The 22,334-nt window shown below is 35.9% G+C and overlaps 1 protein-coding gene across 1 annotated transcript; it reads left to right on the top strand.

The window, feature by feature from the left end:
• The first annotated feature begins 9,710 nt into the window (after positions 1-9,710).
• Positions 9,711-10,589, top strand: LOC149149170 (uncharacterized). Its single transcript, XM_089439651.1, has one exon. The coding sequence runs from the start codon at positions 9,857-9,859 to the stop codon at positions 10,256-10,258; it is 402 nt and encodes a 133-aa protein (XP_089295777.1). The 5' UTR covers positions 9,711-9,856; the 3' UTR covers positions 10,259-10,589.
• Positions 10,590-22,334: the final 11,745 nt, after the last annotated feature.

Here is a 22,334-nt window from a genome sequence, read left to right as displayed (position 1 = left end):
CCACTCTCATAAACTTTTTATAACGATTGTCACACTCGTGTGTCTTGTGGACTATTCCACCGGGTGTTGTATGTGCTATCCGTTCACTGTGTGTTTGTGACTCTCGCATCCATGTGGACCACTTCACCCTAAGTTGCGCATGTGCTGTTGTGTTGTGTGTCTCTAACAGAGTTGGGACTATTCCCTTTCGACTTGAGACTCACTTCCACCCTCTTCCTCTGTAGTGAAAGAACCTTGACATAAGTAACACTAAGCACTCACTAGGCACGCGAAGCTCATTGTTTGAAGACAAATCAAACCAATCTCATGTGCTGACAAGCAAGAGCTAAGGCAAACCTTTAAGACAATGGCAACCGGGCCATCAGACCAGATGGGACGCCTACACCAAACGGTGTGAGGTCTAGTTTGGACTTCATACCGGGGAGATCCCTAAATGTTGGTGTGTCCAGCACTATCAACACATTGTAAGATGTTGAAGGTGATGTGGGAAAATAGTTAGTTTACATGGTCATTTTCTCTTATTTCTTAAATATTCCCTCTTTAACCTTGTATGTTGAATCCAAGCTAGAATGAAATTCGGTTGTTGTTTAGTACATGATACTGTTGTTATTGGGGTTATGTTGCATTTTTTGTTCATGCATTGTTGCTTGTTCAAATCCTCTACCTTGTTCTATCATGGAATTAGGCCATTTTGTGCATTCAAATGGTTTATTTTACAACATTTGAGATAGTTCCAGAGGAGTATTTGTTGGCATTATGGAATATTTAGTATTTTAGGGAAAAAAAGATCATGCTTTGCTTTTAGTTGGAGGAGAAACTATTGCACAAACCCATGTCATAAACAACAACCAAAATCCTCACTAGAATGAGCATTTTCATGTTGATGTGGCTCCTTTTGCATCGAAAGTGGAGTTCACTGTTAAGGATAATGATGTTTTTGGAGATGATCTCATAAGAACTATGGTGATCCCTGTCCAAAAGGTTTTGATTGGAGAAAAGATTGACAACCAATTTTTAGTGCTTAATTCTTGTGGTAAGCCTCCTAAGCCGCATTCTGCGTTGAGGTTGTCAATTCAGTTATGTCCAACATAAATTGAAGCATTGTGCAAAGATGATCCATCATAGTTGAAGCCCATCATTTGGTCTACATTATGGGATGGTCCATATATCATAAAGTAAAGCAAAGCTTGTGAGAGAACCCATAAGGCCACTTTCAAAAGAAGGAGATCTGAAATTGGGGGACCTTCTAAAATTTAAATCCCCAAAAGGTATATGTCTTCTTCTATTAGTATGGATGAAAAAACTTCAAACCATAATATGCTTTTTAAAACGGAAAGAGTTATGCAAACACATGATGAGGAAACAAAGAAAAAATCAAACACTTATCGGTTCAATCTGTGCTAGCTCCATGTTATGCAAGTAGTGAATTGAGTTGGTTCAAACAACAGGTTGTGGGTACCTTATATATTCATCATCAGAAAAATGTGATCGTAGAAACTATAGAAAAATAACTACATTTATTGGTAGGCTTGATCTTTGTGATGGTCGTTATGATACTCTCGATGTTTGTTCAAAGATCTTGAGACTCTCTACAAAGAAGAGTATCACAATCCTACTTTTTCGACCAACACTGATGCTCATGGGCCAAAGCAGACATGGCATGATTTACGACATACATGGCATGATTTACACTCTAAAATAGAAGGTCCATGATTTACACTCTAAAATAGAAGGTACTCACAAATTTTTAGCAACGTTGGCGTAAAGAAACACAACTACATAAGTTTGGTAAACGTTTAAGGAAGGTTGCTCATAGATACTTTGATGATTCACTCACCAAAATTAAACGTTTTCATGGATTCTTAATAAAATTTTAGAGGTAAGCACTTATTTCCACTTACAAGAGTATATTTTTATAATATGATTATATTTTTTAATTATAAAATAATATTTCATGGATTCTTAATAAAATTTTAGAGGTAACCACTTCTTTCCACTTATAAGAGCATATTTTTATATTTTTATAATATGGTTATATTTTTTAGCTATAAAATAATGTGTTATATTATTTTATTGAAAAATAATTTATTGATTTACATTTATTTATGAAATTTTAAATAGTTGAAAATATATTATAAAGTAATTTATGAATTTTCATTTATAAATCTAACTGAAGTATTAAATAGCCGACTTATTAACACATTTGCATCCATCTAATTGTTCAAAATAATTACTTTATCAATTTACTTATAATTTATTTATTCAAGAATTTAAATTAATTTTTAACCAGCCTAGATCCATCTTAATTTCGGATCCACCAAGTGATGAGAGAGATCAAATCTCTTGAGATACAAACTTTGTGAAAACATATTAAGACTTATAAGATCAAATAAACATATTAAGACTTATCAGATCAAATAAACACGTGACAATAACCCACATGAGTTATTAAAAAGGAAAAGTCAAAGTCAAAAACCATATTTATGTAAAAGAAATATCTAGGTGGAAATGAGACTTTTCTGCAATACAATTATAAAGTTATTTGACATTTTTTTTGTGTAATTAAGTTGAGTAAAATTGATAATTAATTATATAATTTTAATAAATTAAAAAATGTCAGGCCAGGCAGTAACTCCACAAAACAAACAACTGATTCGTCTATTATTCCATAGGTAGGTCATTGTTATATACAATAGGAGTGATTGTTCAGTTCATCTCCCGATGACTGTTCACATTCCTAATTTATTTATTTACACAAAATTCCCCCAATCATGAAGATTAGGTGTCAACTTCCCCCCCTTAATCTGAAGGGATGTTGGTGAGTCCAAGCATCATTCTAAATCGTTCAAGCTTTTCCCTTCCAAGTGCTTTGGTGAAGATGTCTGCAATTTGCTCATTTGTGGAACAATGATGGAGATGGATTGTTTTGGCCTCAACATGATGTCGAATCAGATGATATTTAGTATTGATATGCTTTGTTCGATCATGGAACTTTGGGTTCTTGGCCAACTTTATTGCAGAGGTGTTTTCAATCATGAGTGGAGTTGATTGTACTTGTTTTACCTGCAAATCTTCAAGAATTTTCCTGAGCCACACAATTTCTTTCGTTGCTTCAGTTGCTGCCACGTATTCTGCTTCTGTTGTGGAATCTGTTGGAACTGATTGTTTGCGTGATCTCTAGGAGACAGCTCCTGATCCAAGACTCATAGCATATCCTGAAGTAGATACCCCAGTTTCTTTGTCTCCATCGAAGTCTGAATCAGAGTATCCAATCAAGTTGAAGTCGTCCACCTGTGTATACTTGATTCCAAGGTCTTGAGTTCCCTTCAAGTACCTTAGAACTCTTTTTGCAGCAGACCAATGTCCCTCACAAGGCTTTTGCATAAACCTGGAGAGGATTCCAACAGCAAATGAAATGTCTGGTCTGGTAGTAGTGAGGTAGATGAGACTTCCTATAAGTTGTCTATACTTTGTTGCATCCTCAAATTCCTTTCCTTCAATAGATGTGAACTTTAAGTTTTGTTCCATTGGAGTAGTAAGAGGATTGCACTCTGTCATGCCAAACCTGTTCAACAAATATCCAATGTATTTCTTTTGAGAAAGAAATATGGACTTTGTATGTTGGGTTACTTCAATGCCAAGATAGTAATGAACATAGCCCAAATCAGTCATTTCAAAACTTTTCCCCAATTCCTTCTTTATGGATGCAATGTAGCTTTCACTGTTCCCTGTCATTAAAAGATCATCTACATATACCACAAGATATACAACTGTTTTGCCAACTTTCTTGACAAATAAAGTTGCATCTTCAAGATCAAAATGATTGAAGTTGAGTTTCAGAAGATGCTCAGTTAGTTTTTCATACCAGGCTCGCGGTGCTTGTTTAAGGCCATACAAGGACTTCACAAGTTTGCATACTTTATGTTCATGTCCTTTCACAGCAAATCCTTCAGGCTGGGACATAAAAACATTCTCTTTTAGATCTCCATTCAAGAAGGCAGTTTTTACATCCATTTGATGGACTTTCCAACCGTTCTGAGCTGCTAGTGCAAAGAGTGTCCGGATGGTGGCCCATTTTGCTGTGGGGGCAAAAGTTTCCTCATAATCGACCCCTTCCTTCTGTGCAAAACCTTTTGCCACAAGCCTAGCTTTGTGCTTGTCAAGTGAGCCATCAGCTTTGTACTTGTTCTTGTAGACCCACTTGCAGCCAATTGGTTTGGTTCCAAATGGAGGATCAACCAGCTTCCAAGTGTCGTTCTTTATGAGGGCATCATACTCCTTTTGCATCGCTTCTTTCCATTCATCATGAGAAGCAGCTTCTTTAAAGGAAGTTGGTTCAAAATCTGTAGACAAGTTCAATTCACAATCATAAGAAACATCCATATCAACAGGTGAATTAGAGTCATCTACATCACCTCCATTTTGTCGGTTTGAATTTTTGGTTCCTGTTTTTCCAATTTCATCAGGATGAACACTTTCAAGTGTCTTTGTCAGCCACTTTGGGGGACCTTTCTGAGATGGTCCAGGCTGCTCTGTTGATCGAGTTGGGACTGAATCAAGATTGAGTCTCCCAATTCTATCAATTACATCACTTAAAGCATCATCTGTTGTTGGAGTTTCAGTCGGGGGAGAGTGTTCTTCAGAAGAAGATTCCACATGTTGATCTAGTATAGGAATCCCCCCTTCAAGATGTGGAATCTGATTATCAAATTCTTGAAATGATTTTGTTTTTGCGAATCTATCCAATCGATCAAGTTGCCTCTCAACAACATTGTCAGATTTGGATGATTCAAGAAAAATTACATCTTTGGATACAACAAACTTTTTATTTACTTCATCATAGAGGCGGTATGCTTTGGAGGTGTTTGAATACCCCAGGAAGATACACTTACGACTTCTAGCACCAAGTTTGTTTCTATGTACCTTTGGTATCAAAGCATAACAGGTGGAACCAAAGATCCTAAGATGTTTTACCGAAGGAACATGTCCATACCATAATTCATAAGGAGTCTTGTTTCTTATAGCATTGGATGGACATCTATTCTTTATATATGCAGCACATAGAATAGCATCAGCCCAAAACATTATCTTTACATTTTTGAAGAAAAGCATGGATCGTACCATATTCAAGATTGTTCTATTCATTCTTTCAGCTACACCATTCTGTTGGGGATTATAAGGCACAGTTGTTTGATGTTTGATCCCATGTTGGCGAAGATAGTTTTCAAATTCATTTGATGTATATTATTTTCCATTATCAGTGCAAATAGACCCAATATGAGATTGTGCATCATTTTCAATCCATATATGAAAATTCTTGAATGTTTGAAAGGCATCAAATTTGTTCTTCAATAAATAAACCCAACACATTCTGGTGTAATCATCAATAATTGTCATGATATATTTATTTCTATTTGCAGAAGGAATAGACATTGGACCACATAAATCGGAATGAATGATTTCAAGCTTCCTATGTGCTATTGAATGTGAATCATGAAAAGACTGTTTGCTATGCTTTCCTAGAATGCAAGCATCACATTGCTTATGTTTCCTAGGAATTGTAGGCAAACCAGCAACACCATTTTTCTTCAATAAGCGGAGACTGTCATAGTTTAAATGTCCAAATCTAGCATGCCATAATAAATTTGATGGAAGTGTACCTTTTTCATGATGAGAAATATATGAGAAATGTTGTGCATGAGCAAAGGTTCCTTGCAGTTTGAGAAGCCTTTCCTCTTCTATTCCTCTCATGACAAGTGAGTGGTCAGAAGCTTTTCTTACCTCAAGCTTGCCATCAAACATATGAATGGAGTGACCTTGCTGGCGGATGTGGACCAAGGACAGCAAGTTTCTCTTGAGCTATGGGAGATATAGAACATGATCCAGAAGAAAGTCTGGAAGACCAGGCAGTTTAAGCCTGATTGTGCCAAGCCCTGATGGCTTGATTTTTGACTGATCTGCAAAGTATACTGCTCCATCAACATTGTCAGTGAAATCTTCAAAAAAATCTTTTCTATGAGTCATGTGACAGGTTGCTCCTGAATCAAGCAACCAATCATTTTTCGAAGAAGCAAGTGAAGCATTAAACAAATCTTCATTTACTCCAATGTTACATTGTGCCTCAATATAGTGAGCGGATTCAGGTGCTTTACCTTTGTCTGTATCATCAATTTTACCTTTCTGTTGGTTTCTTTTCTGCTCAATTTTGTCCCATGGTAGCTTGCATGTAGAGGCATCATGTGATCCATTTCTTTTACAGCGAATGCAGTGTAAGTCTGCCTTTTCTTCTTGACAATGTCTGCCCCCCCTGCCTCTGAAATATCTTCCTCTTCCTCTTCGTCCACCTCTTCCTCTTGTAGAATCTTGAGCAGGATGCTTTTCTTTATGAGCAAGGCACACAGTCTCTTCAGAAGATTCAGGGGTTGTCTTCTTTCCAAAGGCTTTCTCTCTTTCAGCAAACTTTTTCACAAGAGAGTCAAAGGTTATATCTTTAAGATTTCCATTTGCTTGTAAAGACTCAAGATAATTGAAGTAGGATAGAGTGCCTTCAGAAAGCAATAAGAGGGATATCCAGCTCAACCTTAGTGGATTTGATATCATGCAATATAGACTTTACTTCAGATGCAAGAGCAAGAGGATCATTATTTTTCAGTTCAAGAGTGAAGAGTTTAATCATGAGCTGAACAACTTCAAGTGCAGAATGTGAGTCATAGAGTTCTTTCAGCTTTTGTAAAGCTTCAAAGGCAGTTGAATATGATGAAATATGGCGACTCACCTCTTCATTTACAGATGCTGCGATTAATGCATAGGCTTTTTTGTTCTTGTTTTCCCAAATTACGAGCTCTTTGTTTGAGGTAGGCTGTACTGGGTCATTGTCTCCTTCTCCAACACACACACCTTTCCACAACTCATTGAAGATGAGGGTGTGTTTTATCATCCGGGACCATTCAGGATAGTTCTCCTTGCTAGTGAGAACTATTCCTACCATAGAGATGATTGAATGCATTCTGTAAAAAAAATACTTCTTCTGATAGAAAAAATACTTCTGCTGATATACAGTGAAATTGTACCCAAAAAGGACAAAAAGATTTCAAATACTTTATGCACTATGTTTTCTTCAAATCCCTCCAATGTTTATAAAAACATCCTCATATAATATATCCAACATATAACTGGACCATACTATAAACTCAGTTCATATTCCATATATACGAATCAATAAAATGTTATGGGACAGCGTTATTACCATATACCAACTCTGATATAATACTCAAACAACGTTAATACCATATACCAACTTTGATATAACAGGCCCCTTCAACGCATTCAACGCAGTTCTCTTTTCAATTTAATTTATAAATACACAGTGATTAATGAGAATAGAGGAACCTGGAGCCTCGTTTAGAGAGCAGCCCCAAAATATCAGTCACACGTAGAGATAAAACCAGCCATATAGATTCAGATATACAAGCTTCAATAGATGCAACTCAACCCACTTAAATTACTAGGAAACTGGTCCACGTAGAACTGAAGGTACTGGGCATTACTCAGTATAAACTTGTGCCCATCCAATAAAACCGCAGTTCAATTCCATATACAAAAGCGGTGTATTACCATTCAATAAAACCGCAGTTCAAACGCACAGGCATATACCAAACAGTGTATTACCATTCAAACGCACAGGCATATACCAAAGTCGCAAAGCCAGTTCAATACCATATACAAAAGCGGTGTATTACCATTCAATAAAACCACAGTTCAAACGCACAGGCATATACCAAACGGTGTATTACCATTCAAACGTATACCATTCAGGTTCAACGCATATACCAAAGCTGTTCAACGCAAATACAATTTCTGATACAAACTCATTCAATAAACCAAACGTCGATACCACTAGACAGCGTTACCAAACGCATTCAACTTCGAACATAACGCATTCATTCAACATCGTTAATATTCAAAAACCATACGCATACCATTCAACTTCGAACCATACGCATACCAGAAGCTGGATCTTCATCGATGGTGGCGTATCTCTGCAGTGGCACCGTCAGGCCTCAACGCTAAAACAGGAAATGACAGTATGGACAGATGTGCAGTGCTGGCAGAGGTAGGTTATTTCAGGTCTGAGGGGAATAAGGCAGAGGCAGAGGCCAGGACAGAGGAGTTACAGGAGCATAATAGCTAAAAAAAGGAGCTGGCTCTGATACCATGTCAGGCCAGGCAGTAACTCCACAAAACAAACAACTGATTCGTCTATTATTCCATAGGTAGGTCATTGTTATATACAATAGGAGTGATTGTTCAGTTCATCTCCCGATGACTGTTCACATTCCTAATTTATTTATTTACACAAAATTCCCCCAATCATGAAGATTAGGTGTCAACTATATATTTTATTATTTTATTTTTTTGGTAAAAATATAAAACTATTAAATTTTCATTATAATAATTTAATGGATAATTTTAATTTTTCTATATAAAAAATGATATTTATAAATTAATTATAATTTAAGTGGTTGAAAATTAATATAATAATGTTTATTGTAATTAATTTTATTTTAATTTAAAAAAAATCACAATAATGTATATGATTTTTAATAAGTAATAATTTATATTTTAATTACTGATTTTATTAAAGAATTTGACAACCCTTATATACATTTGTGCCCAGAAAATCTTCCCAAATCTTTTATTAAACTTTACACCTATAAAAATAATTGTTAGTACAAATAATTTATTAAATAAATGTTAATTTATTATTATTAATTTTTTAATATACTTGTTAAATACAACCTACCTAATGCATGCTTAACAAAATCAAAAAATCTTCCCAAATCTATACACCTATACAAATAATTGCTAGGAAACTCCTATTTCCACCTCTATAGCATTATAAATGCTCTCTGACATGCCAGGGGAATTCCCCTCGCATATCAAATAGCATTTATAATGCTATAAAGGTGGAAATAGGAAAAGCCATAATTGCTAGCACATATATTTATTATTGTTAGGTACAAATAATTCATAAAGTAAATGTTAATTTATTATTGTTAACCTTTACACCTATACGAATAATTGCTAGCACATATCTTTATTATTGTTAGGTACAAAGAATTCATAAAGTAAATGTTAGATTATTATTGTTAACCTTTACACCTATACGAATAATTGGTAGCACATATATTTATTATTGTTAGGTACAAATAATTCATAAAGTAAATGTTTGTTTGTTATTGTTAGTGTTTTAATATACTAAATACGATGGCAGTGGCAAATGCTTATCAAAATCCATGCCTGCGGACTCGCGGAGAGTCTCCTTCCTTCACGTGTTGGTGGACCACAAAGCAAAGCGGTAATTCTTCACGTGTTGGTGGGCCATTAAAGAAAAATCCATTGATGGGTGTAGGGAAGTATTCCATGCAATGTAGACTACAAAGTAAAAGCAGTGATGATATTTGAGGAAGTGGTACCTCTTCACGTGTTGGTGGGCCATTAAAATAAAGTCATTGATGTGATGTGATGTGATGTGTGGTGGCAAGTATTCCATGCGATGTGGACCACAAAGTAAAAGCAGTTGATGGCATTTGGAATCACGCGGCTTTGGAATCCAAAGCACCGACATCACATCACATCACATCATTCCTCAACGCCTGGTAAAAGGCATATGCGTGCTCACACGAATTCATACATAATTTTGATGAGCCATTCAAGCGAGGCGGTTCATCATTTATCTCCTCAATCTCTATATAATGCACTGCCTCTGGATTCAAACGGCGGAATTGTTTGAAAGTTTCGTGAATATCAGTTGGTGATTTAGTGGTTGATTTGTAGTGTGTTTTTGGACATATCAATGGGAAATTCCACTTCTCAGGAAGATTCTCCGGGAAGTTCGAGTTCCGATGGAAATTCTAGTTCTGTCAATCCGAAAGACCTGCGTTTTACACAGAAGGATATAAATGGGTGCTTCAGCAAGAGCCACAGCGGCGTAAGTGTATCAGATGTGGCTGCGGATATTAAGGCTGGAAAGATTGATCCGTCGTCTTTAGGTCCACTTGATGTGCACAAAGGCAGTGATGGTGAAATTTGGTGCGAGAACAATCGGAGACTCTGGGCATTTCGACAGGCTGAGGTGCCGTCGGTTGACGTGAAGTACAAGAACAACGATTTCAGGTCTCGTTGTCTGGATGACGAAACGAAGGATAAGCTGAGGGACCCAAACTATCTTCCCAAAATCAGAGGTTCCGGTGTTTGAGGGCATAGGTCATAGGTTTAATGTTACTATTGTTGGTTGCTGTAAATGAATGTCTGGGTAACTTTAAAGTTTAGAAAGTGTTTGTGTTTATGGCGTTTTGTGCAACTTGTCGTGGGATAGGCTAGATGAGTTGCAGTTTTTGGTTTTGTAAATTCCAAGGTAGTAAAATGAATGCTCTCATTAGACAGAAGCATAACAAATTTGTGGAAAATGAATGGCATGCTGTGGCCTGAAATGTTGTAGCGATATGCAGAAATTATGTGAAGAAGCATGTGAAAAAATATGTTTGTGAACTAATATATGTGTTTGTCATATAATGTGACGTTTAGTATTTGTGATATAATGTGAGGTTTCGTACAAAATGCTTGAGATAAAGTATTGTAAATGTTTGTGATTCGTTTCTGATTCGAGGGAATCATTGACTTGTGATTCGTTTGGCACGTATTTATAACTCCATCTTCTTAGGGCTATTGCGAGAGTTTGAATGTTATTTGATAGAATTTTTAGAATAATCATAAACTGCCGGTTCACGTTAACAAACTGTTATGATTTATTCTCGAGTTTTACACCAAATCTAGTGTGTCCTACTTGATACCTGTGAACCTGGAAGACTTAATATTTAATTTTACGTTCATATAGAATTAGAGTATATAATCAACGAATTCAAGTTAAATCAACTAATTCATGGAAATCCTTCGGCCGACCATGGTACGACAAATGTGTACGTTGCACAAGCTAAAGATTGACTAAGCCAGACGAGCCTTCACATAAATGTTGAGAGATAGTGTAACGTGCAGACACTTTGAAATTTTTACTAGGACACGAATGGATGTGGAAAAGTGCAAATGCATATAATAAATTGTTGAAGAATTTTTTAATATCTGTAATAAGATACATATACAAATGTTTATATGAAAAGTTTATAACAGATGTATTCATATATTTCATGCAGGGGGATTTTTTAATGGATTGAATTAAGTTAAGGAAGCATTTAAAATATTTGTCCTAAAGATGGGGAACCTGTAATATCTTTAATATAATGTTTATAACAAATGGTTTTTATAAAATATGTAGTGAATTTTTAGAAAGTTGTTTATATTTGGTAAGTCATGTAAGTGGATTTTAGTGTTTTGATTGAGAAAAATAAGTTCATATACATCTAAAAGATCGGTCTGTGTTTTTAGGAACTTCATATACTTCATGCATAAGGGTATGTGTTCAGGAACTCAATATTCCTTCATGCATAAGGGTATGTGTTCAGGAACTCAAATATTTCATTCGAGGGGTTTTTTAATGGATTGAAGGAATTTCATATGTTTCCTTCAAGGGGGTTTTTTAATGGATTGAATGAAGTTTAAGGAAGTATTTTGTCAAGGAAGCTTTTTTTACATGGATTGAATGAAGTCGAGGAAGCTTTTTTTAAATGGATTGAATGAAGTCGAGGAAGCTTTTAAAATATATGTTTTAAGATGAGGAACCTGCAATATCTTTAATCGAAAGTTTATAACAAATGTTTTTATAAAATATTTGTTGAGTTTTTAGAAAGTTATTTATATGTTTATAAGAATTTGGAAAGTCGGGTGAGTGTAATTAATTGTTTTGATAGACTGAGAAATTATGTAAACATCTAAAAGATTGCTCTATGTGTCGAGGAAAACAAGATTTTTAATGTTATTGGCAAGTAGAAGTTTTTAATTAACTAGTAGAATGTTATTTTACATTATAAATAAGATTACTATAGTCCCTGCTGCTTTCTAGAGAAGAACAATAACCTGTAGAAAGTTATTTTACATTATATATTTAATAGATTTGTGAAAATGTTTAAATGATTATTAGAATTTTTTTTTAATTAATTTATTTATTTATTTATATATTTAAATGATTATTAGAATTTTTTCTATCTTATTTATTTATTTATATATCAATGGATTTTTGAAGAGATTTATAATGAGTATTGTTTTAGTAGAAATAACAAAATTTCTAATACAATTGTGGAAATTTATCCACTAAATTTACTTGCCATTTACTTTGAAAAGATGATTTTTTTTTTTTATATATAATTTGTAATATGTAATATGGCATAATCAGAGCTTTAATGATGAAATTGTGAAAACTATGATTCTTTTTACTCTGCTTAATAAGACATTTAATAGTGAAATTGTGAAAACTAGAGTCTTTCTTTCTTTTTTTTAAATGAGTTGGACTGTTAATCTTGTTATGCAAGATGCTAGCCTTTTTGTCATATTGAACAATTTAATAGTTTAAATATTTGCTGTTTTAATGGATTTATGGAGTACTTATGTATTCCTAGATGAGATTTATAATATTGTTAGAAGATTTTTTTATGGATATATCAGGAGGTATTTAAATGATTTAGATATGAGAAAAAGTCCAACTTTTGATTAATGAAACTGTTTCAGTTTTAATTATCAAAGTATTTTGAGTTTTTATCATCTCATCATTTAGGCAAGGGTGTGGCTAAATTCATGTGTGGTTTAACTTGAAATATGGCACTAATAAAATATTTTAATTAAAAATAATCTTTAGTTTTATAGAACACTATTGTACCAAAAGTTCAATTAAATAATTTATGAAATTCATTTAAAATATGCAAATGAAAGTGGATTGTAAGGTAACATCAGCTTAACATTCATATTTTCATATAAAATAAAGTTTAACATTAATAGTTAAGGGAAATTTTGATGAAGCCTATAAAATAAAGTGAAATTTTTTTCTAAGATTTGTAAGATTGTTTTGTCAAATAAAGTAATAAATATTTAGATAATTTTTTTGAAATAAAAAGTGATTTTAGTATATCTTTAAGAAATTGTGAAAACTATCGTCTTTCTCATTTTTAAAGATGAATGTTACCTTGTAGAGTAAGATGCGAGCCTCTTCATGATATGGGACCATGTGACATATTTAAAGATTTGTTGGTTGTAATATAAATGCATTACTATGAAAGATTCGTAATATTATTATGAAATTCAAGGTGAGTAATATAAATGATTTAGATATTTGAAAAGGTATAATTTTGATTAATGATATTCTTACAATTTTGATTATCAAATTCTTTTTGGAGGTTTTAATCAAGCTTAGTGCTTTAGGTAAAGGACTTGAAATATGAGCCAAATAGAATAATTTGATTAAAAAAACTGTGATTGGTATAATATCGTGACGCCAAAGTTCAATTAAAATAATTTATGGAAAGCTTTTAATGTATGGAAATGAAATTGGTTTACAAGGCAACATAACATAAAATTAACCTTCATAATTTCTTGGATAATAAAGTTAGCATTAATATTTATGTGGAAATTTTGTAGAGTATGTTAGTGGGATTTTGATGAATTGTCCAATAAGAAATTTAAATAAAATTTAAAAGATTAGTTGAAATATTTGTAACATTGTTTTGGAAAATGAAAGTAATAAATATTTGGAAGAAATTTTGGGGAAAAATGATAGTGTTTTATAAGATTTGTAATATTTCATAATAAGATATTTATGAGTTCATTAAAATTGTCTTTGCTTGTTTAAGAGTTTGTCTTTTTTTGACTTAAAAAACATGTTAACAATTTCTTGTAGTGGTTACAACCACCTAAAATTTTGTCTTTTCTTTGTTTTGGAGCCTCTTACATTGAAATCATCGCAGTTACTCTGCATATCAAGTACCTGTGTTTATTAGAGTTGATTTGTTGTTTCATGGTTTATAGCTCACGTGTTTCGTTGGTCAACTACAAGAACACCCAATGCTTGTTTCACATTATAGTAAATAGGCGGTTGGGAAAAATTGTGCAAATTTGGAGAGAAGCTTGTCTTCTTCTTTAGAAATGCGCAGAGCAACTCAGTTGTCTTCCTCTTCAGAAATGCGTAGAGCAGCGCAGTAGTTGTTTTGCACTCAAAAATTACATAGAGCAAGCAGACAACGTTGGTCTGGAAATTGCGTAGAGCAAGCCAACAGACACTATTGGAAATTTGTGCAGTTTCAGCGAGTTGTACTGCTTCAAGGAATTGCACAAAAACTGATACGGTTGCACTATTTTCTAGAAATGCACAGAGTAGTGAGACCAATTACACTGTTTTCCGGAATTGCAAAGAATTGGGCAGCTGCTTGGCTCTCCGAAAATAAACAACACAACCCAACCTCATTGCTTTGGAAAATTGCACAGAGCTAGCTAGTCAACGAAGGCCCCTCAGTGTAGAAACAATGTAGAAGCTCTCCCTCACTCACTGTCTGTCGCATGTGTTGGCAGGTTGTCCAGTTCCTTTCAAAACTGTGCAATGCCTTCCAGAATTGTGCAATCTTTCCTTGCATGTCGGAGAGTTTTTCACGAAAAAGAAAAAACAAAAAACCAAAAAGCATCCCTAGATTTCAGGGATCTATTTTTAACATTAGGTGTTACATGCAAAACCATTTTTAGAAGTTTCTCGTCAAGTGTCACTTTCTCCGAGATTTGTGGGATACATGTCATAAACCCTAATGTTTCCAAATCTATTTAATGGACATCTCATAGCTCATTTTTCACATTCGATCTTGGAGCTTTAAAATTCCCAAGGAATCTAAGAACTTTCGACATAGTTTGCACAATTTTTCCAGGTAAGTTTTGTTTTTCATGCATTTTGTTGTTTTTTCGATCGCTTTTTATTTTTTCGCTTGTATGAGTGTTGTTTCCTTGGTTTTATTGAACGAATTCTGGGGTTTAAATGCATTTTAGCGTGCAAACATGTTCTTTCAAGTTCTGCGTTACCTTATTGCCCCACGCATAATAATGTATCTGCATCCACAATCGTCGTTTCAACGACTTACTTCTTGAGCTTCTTGGTTTGGTTGATTGATTGATTTCTGCACTCGCTTGAATACAATGCATGGTTATTTCACTCAAATCTCTAGATTTGGACATGGATTCAGTCCTTAGTGATTTTCAGTTTCCTGTCGGCAGGTTTGAGCTACTTTGGCCCGAACCTTGCTTTCCTCGGCTTGCACTGCGTATTTTTGAGATGGAAGGTTTTGCCTTGCTCCCAAGAATTATCCAGAGGTTTCCTCTCATTGGCTTTCCATGCTATCCTCTGTGCAGAGCTTTCCTCCCTTTGGCTTCCTAGGTTATCCTCTGCGCAGTTTTGGGAGACAGTGCCCTAGGTTGGCCCTTGGGATTGCGCAAAGAATTTTTCTCGAGCAGCAGTCAAGTTAACTGAAACTCTGTGTAGTTCCAGTCCTTAGCAGTTCAAGTTAGACTGTGCTCTATGCAGTTTCAGCACACTGTCAAATCATTGGCACCCTGCACTATACTCTGCGCAGTTTTCGTTGTTAGTGTCCTAGCGTCTCCGAGACAAAACTGTGCAATTTTCCCAAATAGTCAATCAGGGGTGTTGCATGTCAGTGCTCAACTTGCTTTTGGTTTTCAATTGATATTTTATTGCCATGAGTGTTGCTTCGTCTTCAGGTATCACAGGTGTTCATCAATCTCTAAGCAGTACAGGGACAATGGCTTCCAAGAAAGTAGGATCAAAATGTAGTTGAGAGCGGTGTCGAGGATGTGGTTGAACAAGGGCCAATGAGCTTGTTCGTGTACACAGACACACCCCTGTTCATAGAGAATGATGTCAATATAACATGGCAAGACATCAACACCATCTTTTCAGGTAGCGTTGAGGAGAATATGAAGGATAGATAAGTCTATGTGAACATTCAAAAGTCAGGACTATATAAGGTTGCATGCAAGTTTTTTGTGTTCCCTTGTGGAGATTTGATCCACTGGATTGTCTCACATATTGATCGCGAGACAATGACAATGAGTAGTGTCAGTGGAACAAGGCTTGCTTCTTTTAGGACAAAGGATTATTAGGGAATATATCATTTCCCATTCCTAGTGAGTAGGATGGATGCACCGTTTTACACTCCTAATGGCAACACCAACACATGATATCTTGAAGCGTTGGGTAAAGGAGCCGGAAAATTTCAGAAAGATCCAACCAGATATATAAGACTAAGACACTTTGGAAGGCATATCAATGCTTGGTCATCTTCACAAGCCGCTTGTATGACCAAGGGAGTATAGGGACTTTTCGCAGAGTTGGGTTGTTATGTTGGATTAGTGGACAAATGAATGAAAAACATTCAACTGTGCCTACACGTTGGCTCTCCGGTTGCAAGTGCAGTGGTCCAATGCTCGAAGTACCCCCAAAGATCAACAAACAAAGTTCATGTCTGCATACTTGCTTGATGCAATATGTGCCTGTCAACATTTTCCTGGCATGGATTGGGCAAGGACACCTTTAGAACATTCTGTGAACATATATTGTAAGTTGATCTCATATTGCAACTACCAAGGAGTTATTGCTCTAATATGTGACCATTTCATTTTCCCCCTATACACGATGGTCTTTGAACAAGATCTTCCCTGCATGTCCCAGGAAACAATGGAGGTGTTGATAAACATTGCAGATTGGTATGTATATCGTGAAGAAAGCTCTGCATGCATTGTCGTGATTTGCCATAGAGATGTTGGTCATGCAGGAGGTTGCATACCACATCTCGACAAGGTTTTCAACTAGATTGCACAGAAATAAGAAGGCACCATGACCCACACTTCTCATGTGAATTCAATTGTATGCAGTTGGGAGTTTGAAAGAAGCAGATGCCAAAGTGGAAGAATTCAAGAAATTTAAAATCAGCACTAGGAGTTTCGACCCATACAACCCACATGATTTATTCAGGGATCACTATGCGACAATGTACTATCCTTGGATCCACAGGGTGTGTCATTGGCTAGAGGAAAACCCATAGAGGTATTGTTACAACTCCTCTAAGCTCAATGAACCAGTGAGCATTATAGTGGAGTTGCTAACAACATTCAAGGTAGCAGCGATAACAGTGGTAACGAGCAGCAAACTTGTGCAAGACAAAGGAAAGAGGGAGATTTTCGAAGAAAAAGATACAGAGCAAAGCTACAAGTTTAAGGAAGACCCACTTGTGGAAAAAAGTAGCGTTGAAATAGAGACGAAGATGTGACAACGCGACAGGAAGATTGCACGAAGAAAGAGAGAACAACAAACGCTGGAAGATACTAAGAGAATGTTGCAGGAAGTCCAGAAGAAGCTTAGGGAGGAAAAAGCGTTGCGCAGAAGAAAGAAGGAAGCGCAACATGAGCATGTACAAGAATAGGAATAGGAACCAGAACAGGATGTCAAAGTGCAAGGCGTGGAAACAATGCAAACTACACCAATATAGGTTGAAGACTCTGGACCATCTGCCGATGAGGAATATGGTGAGAAGTTGCATTAACAGGGACTTGCTCTACAAGGTGAACAGATAGAAGAAAAAATGGACATGGAGGTTGAGTAGCCAAAATAGGATCAGGATACCGACCTCATGCCAAAAGCAATCGACGTCACTACACAGGGTTCACCAACGCCAACAACAAAGCAAGTCCCAAGTGAACAAGGGGATACCATTCTCTTTGGGGACCATCTGGGAACAAAGATGTACAACATAACCTTTGATAAGTCACATCACAGAGTTGTACAAGCACATAGAGTGCATACCTCAGATGAGAATGCAACCCCTGCACACTTGGAAGAATGGGTGATTGTGTCAGATGTACGGATTTCAGCAGCTCTGCTTTGGCTGATTCTACAAAGGCTTATGTTGAATCCACTAGCATTAGTGTTAGGTTCTTGATAGCAGAAAATGAGTGCATGGCCAAGGAATTACAAGCAGTCAAGCAGAGAGAGGAACAATCAACAAGATCAACCAGAGCAGAGATGAAGATGGCCATACTCGCTGAAGTATCGGCTCTTGAGACATTCACATGGAAACTATATGACAGGTTCGTCACCATGCACAAGGCAGTGGTCCACCTACATGGTCATCAACATCGTTGCACCAACATAATGCAAACACTCGCAGCCATACACAACGCAGTTGATCATGTACAGATGTGATAATTGAGGTACAAGGGAGCTCTGCTTCACTTGCACAAGATGATGAAGCCACAGGTGGACTTGGAAATCACATCTCTGAAGTAAGATCCTAAACTATAAGGAACTCGTGTTGCTCATCCTAGTATCCAGGCTTCATATGCACAGTTGTAAAGGAGTTTGGATGTCATGGTGAGGAAGTATGGCACCCTGTCGATTGGTACGCTCACCGAGGCCAAAGAGAAGAACCAAGTCAGACTGGAGCTTGATGCATACTTCCATCAGTTGATGCTCACAGCTACCATCATAGATAACATGCGGATGTACATCGTTGGTCAGTTCATGCTCAACACTAAGCTGCGCATGTTACAAGATGAATTGGACTGAGGTTCCAAATCAATATACCTAGAAGTAATGGAGGCAAGAGTTTGTTTCTAGAGGGACTTTATCAAAGAGTACATGGACACCATTGCACACTACCAAGCATGGTATCAGTTCGTCACTGAGGATCATGGAGAGAAGGTTGACGAGCTGGGATTTCCACAGTCGTTTGAGTCATAGTGTTGTCTTGTCCAGATGACTTAAGCCAATTTTTTCCCACATAGGTATATGTGGAAAATGTATCATTTTGTAAACATGATGTAAAGTGAAATTCCAAATGTCACTAGTGGAATACAAATAGTGATATGTAATAGGAGGTCAGTTGTCAGTTGAGATCATCCGATATTTTGATCATGTACTAAGAGAAAAGCTCTCTTGTAATCTTTTTATGAGCAATAAAGAAAGACTTTGGGGTTAATTTCTACTGGTGTTACTCTTCATGGAAATGCTATAAGATATATTATTTTCGTGCATAATTTCTTTTTTGCCATTAACAATAGCTTCTGAAGAGCGATTTTAGTGCAGGTATCTTGCTCAGTCACTACAGTTTGAATGATAATTGAAATTTTGAATATAATAGCAGGTATATCTATTAGATCTGAATTTTATTATTATTTTCTCGCTCTATGTTGACGGCTGAATTGAGTTTTGCAGGAAAATCCTTGATTATTAGATCATCGGGCATTCAGGGAAGTTCTCGGCTGAACCAACCAACTCCCGATCCGTTTTTTCTAAAGAGCGCAATTTGAATTTGATGCCATGTTTATCATAAGATATTTTTATGGGTGATTCATGAGGGTTTTGAGCTCAATACCTCCTTTAAAAATCCAAAAAACTTAATTTTTTTGTGCTAAATCATTAGATCTGGCTGTTGAGAGCTTCAGATCATCAGATCTTAGAGCGGAGTCGAACTCACACTCCCTAGATATGATAGATTTGCCATTTATGTACATAGATCTGTAATTAATTTTAGTTTTCTGATTTTGATTTTCAGGGTTTTAGTGTTTTTTGGGTCATTGTGTATATCGTTTGGGTTTTTTTTTTTGGTTGTATTGCAGCTACATATCTGAAGTTGAAAGTTGTGTAGACTCCATACCTTGGCCCTAGAGGGTAAGATCTATATTTCTAGTTTTCAGTAACATCATTTAGGTAGGGATAATGTCTAGATTTCGCAGTCCAAAGCTTTAAATTTAAATTTAGATCTAGAAATTTCGTGAGGGTTTTAGGGTCAAATCTGAGGTTGGTGGATTTCATATTTTAATTGAATCTGGAAATTTTCAATAAGGGTTTCATTGATAAATTTTAAGCTGAAGTATACGATCTTGGTCTGGAAATTTCTCCTCAGTTCTTGGCCTGCGGTTTCTTTGCTGCCTGGAGTTTCCTAAGAACAAGATTTCAAAATTGTTTTCTCTGTTGTTTCCTGGAAAAATTCGAAATTATTTTTGGGCTTTGAATTTTTTTTTAAAAATCTGGAGAAATCTAAGTTTCTGCCTGAGTTTTGTATGTTCCCTAACCTTCACGCATTTCTCATCGTCACCCATTGCTGCAGCTCACCATACACTGCCATAGAAGCCTTCCTTCTCCATTCTGCAACTTTTGCATCACGCTACCTCAAACCTGCAAATAGCCCCTCATTTTTGTTGTCCTCTCTACCATCAAACCCTCATAAAACCTCCACGCATCCTTCTATCCTCTCTGTGCTGCTTCATTTGCTGCTCCAACCCTATTCGCAGCCCTTCTAAAACCCTTCCTCTCCTGCGTGTTTTCTCCCTAAACCCTCATCGTTGATTGCAGCAAACCCCGCAGCTACAACTCCCACTTAATTCCCTAAACCTGCACGCTGTTTCTTCTACACTGCCATCGCACTCCGCGCTGCCATTCCTCTCGACCAGCTCCCTACTAGCCGCATTTCGGACCTGCAAACACAAGATCAAAGCGACATTTTCCATCACGCAGATATTCCATATCTCCTCGCTCTATCCGTGGCTTTCAAATGCTGCTTTGATCCAGCTTCTGTAGAGCTCCTCTTTCCATTCCGCAGTCTCCAAGGCTCTCCCTCGGCCTTCTCTCGAGCCCTTGCAGTCTTGGCCCTTATTTCCCTTCAAGCTCTCCCTCCGCCATCCGGACTTGCAGTCACCAAAAACACTTCAATTTTTGCGATTAGGTTAGTTCTTTTTCGATTTTGTTTCATTTGTATTTTAGTTAAAGCTTAGGGTTAGCGTAGGTGTTTTGATTTTCATTTTTTTTTTTTTTTTTCATTTTGATTTTGTAACTTATGATTTTTTTATTTTTTTTATTTAAAAATTACAACCAAAAAAAAAAAATTCTAAAACAAAGTTTAAAAAATAAAAATAAATAAATAAATAATAATAAAAAAGTAAAAAATTATGAAGTGTGTTTTTGTTTTGATTAAATAAAAATTCAAAATTCAAAATTTGATTTTTGTTTAAATTTTGTTTTTATTTTCTTTTGTTTTATTTTGACTTTGATAAAATTAAAAAATCATAAAAATTTCTAAAAGATTAAAAAAAAAATCAAAAAAGATTTTGTGAATGAGAATAAACAAAATTAAGGGGTTTTCTTCGCTTAAACTTTATAATTTTTAATGTGGCCTATGGCCCATAAAAAATTTTGATTTTTTAACCCTTTGATTAAATTAAGTTCCTAAGGAATAATTAAAAAAAATTAGCCTAAAGTTTCCTATTGTCATTTGGTCATTAAATGCATTTTGTTATGTCTTTCCTATGCTCAAGGTGCAATAAACGTTTTAAATCATATTTGGCTGTTGTAGAAAATTAATTCTAGATCTTGGCCATTAATGATAATCATCTTAAATCTGGAATATCTTGCGTGATTCAGTTTTGGGCATTTATTGATTATTCATGATTGTCACTGTTCGTCACATATTGGAAAATCATTCTAGATAACTTGTTTTATTAATGGTTAATTCAAATATCGAAGGCACTGGTCTATAATTGTTTTTATCTTGTGGTCGTGTCTTGTTTACGCTAGCATTTAATCTATCAATCTGATTTAATCGTTTAGATTCATCAAGTTGTCCATCATTTAAATCTCCTAGAGCCCATGATCCACAGTATTTCTCATCCATTTACCTTAGGGACTACCCCCCTTGACTTGTCTAGGAAAGAGTCTAAACAGAGTGAGTAAGGATCGAGAGTGACAGCCCTTACTCTGAGCGTTGTCACCGTGCCTAGATGCTTTGCATGACAACAGGGGTATTTTGAGAAATTGAGGGGGTATGATGATGAGGTGGACCCAGTTTTTTCTCTCTCCCTCATTCCACTAATAAGAACCCATGCCACTATTATGGTGAGAGGCCTCTCCATATAGCTCACCCTTGAACTCATAAGTAGAATTACAACACTTCTCCTAGGAGTGCCTTAGAGAAAGGAAGACAAGGGAGATAGACAGATTGCCAAGAAGAAATTTTTTTTAGAGGGAGAGGAGCCCATTAAGGACAAGAATGGAGTAAGGAGAACAAGCCTACCATACCCCTAGAATGAGGTAAGCTACCACCGTATAAGATACATATCATGTGAAGGTAGGTATAGTGTGGTTTATGGTTATCACTTTAGGCTCCTTGAAGAATTGAGATTTGGAGCAGAAACACATCCACACCACACGCTCAGCATACCATAATTCCTTCTACAATCACTGATAGATACAAGCATAAAGGTGCAGGAGGGGAACCCCCAACAGTTAGCTAATCATGGGTTAATTAGAATCATCATAGAATATGCCCTCCAAAACCTCAGAATAC

The sequence above is a fragment of the Pinus tabuliformis genome, chromosome 9 (assembly GCF_031772625.1).
Source record: "Pinus tabuliformis cultivar Carrire ecotype Pingquan chromosome 9, CPIR1, whole genome shotgun sequence".
In the NCBI taxonomy this organism is placed as follows: domain Eukaryota; kingdom Viridiplantae; phylum Streptophyta; class Pinopsida; order Pinales; family Pinaceae; genus Pinus; species Pinus tabuliformis.
The sequence above is the reverse complement of the archived record's forward strand: the minus strand, read 5'-3'. Positions and strand labels throughout refer to the sequence as shown.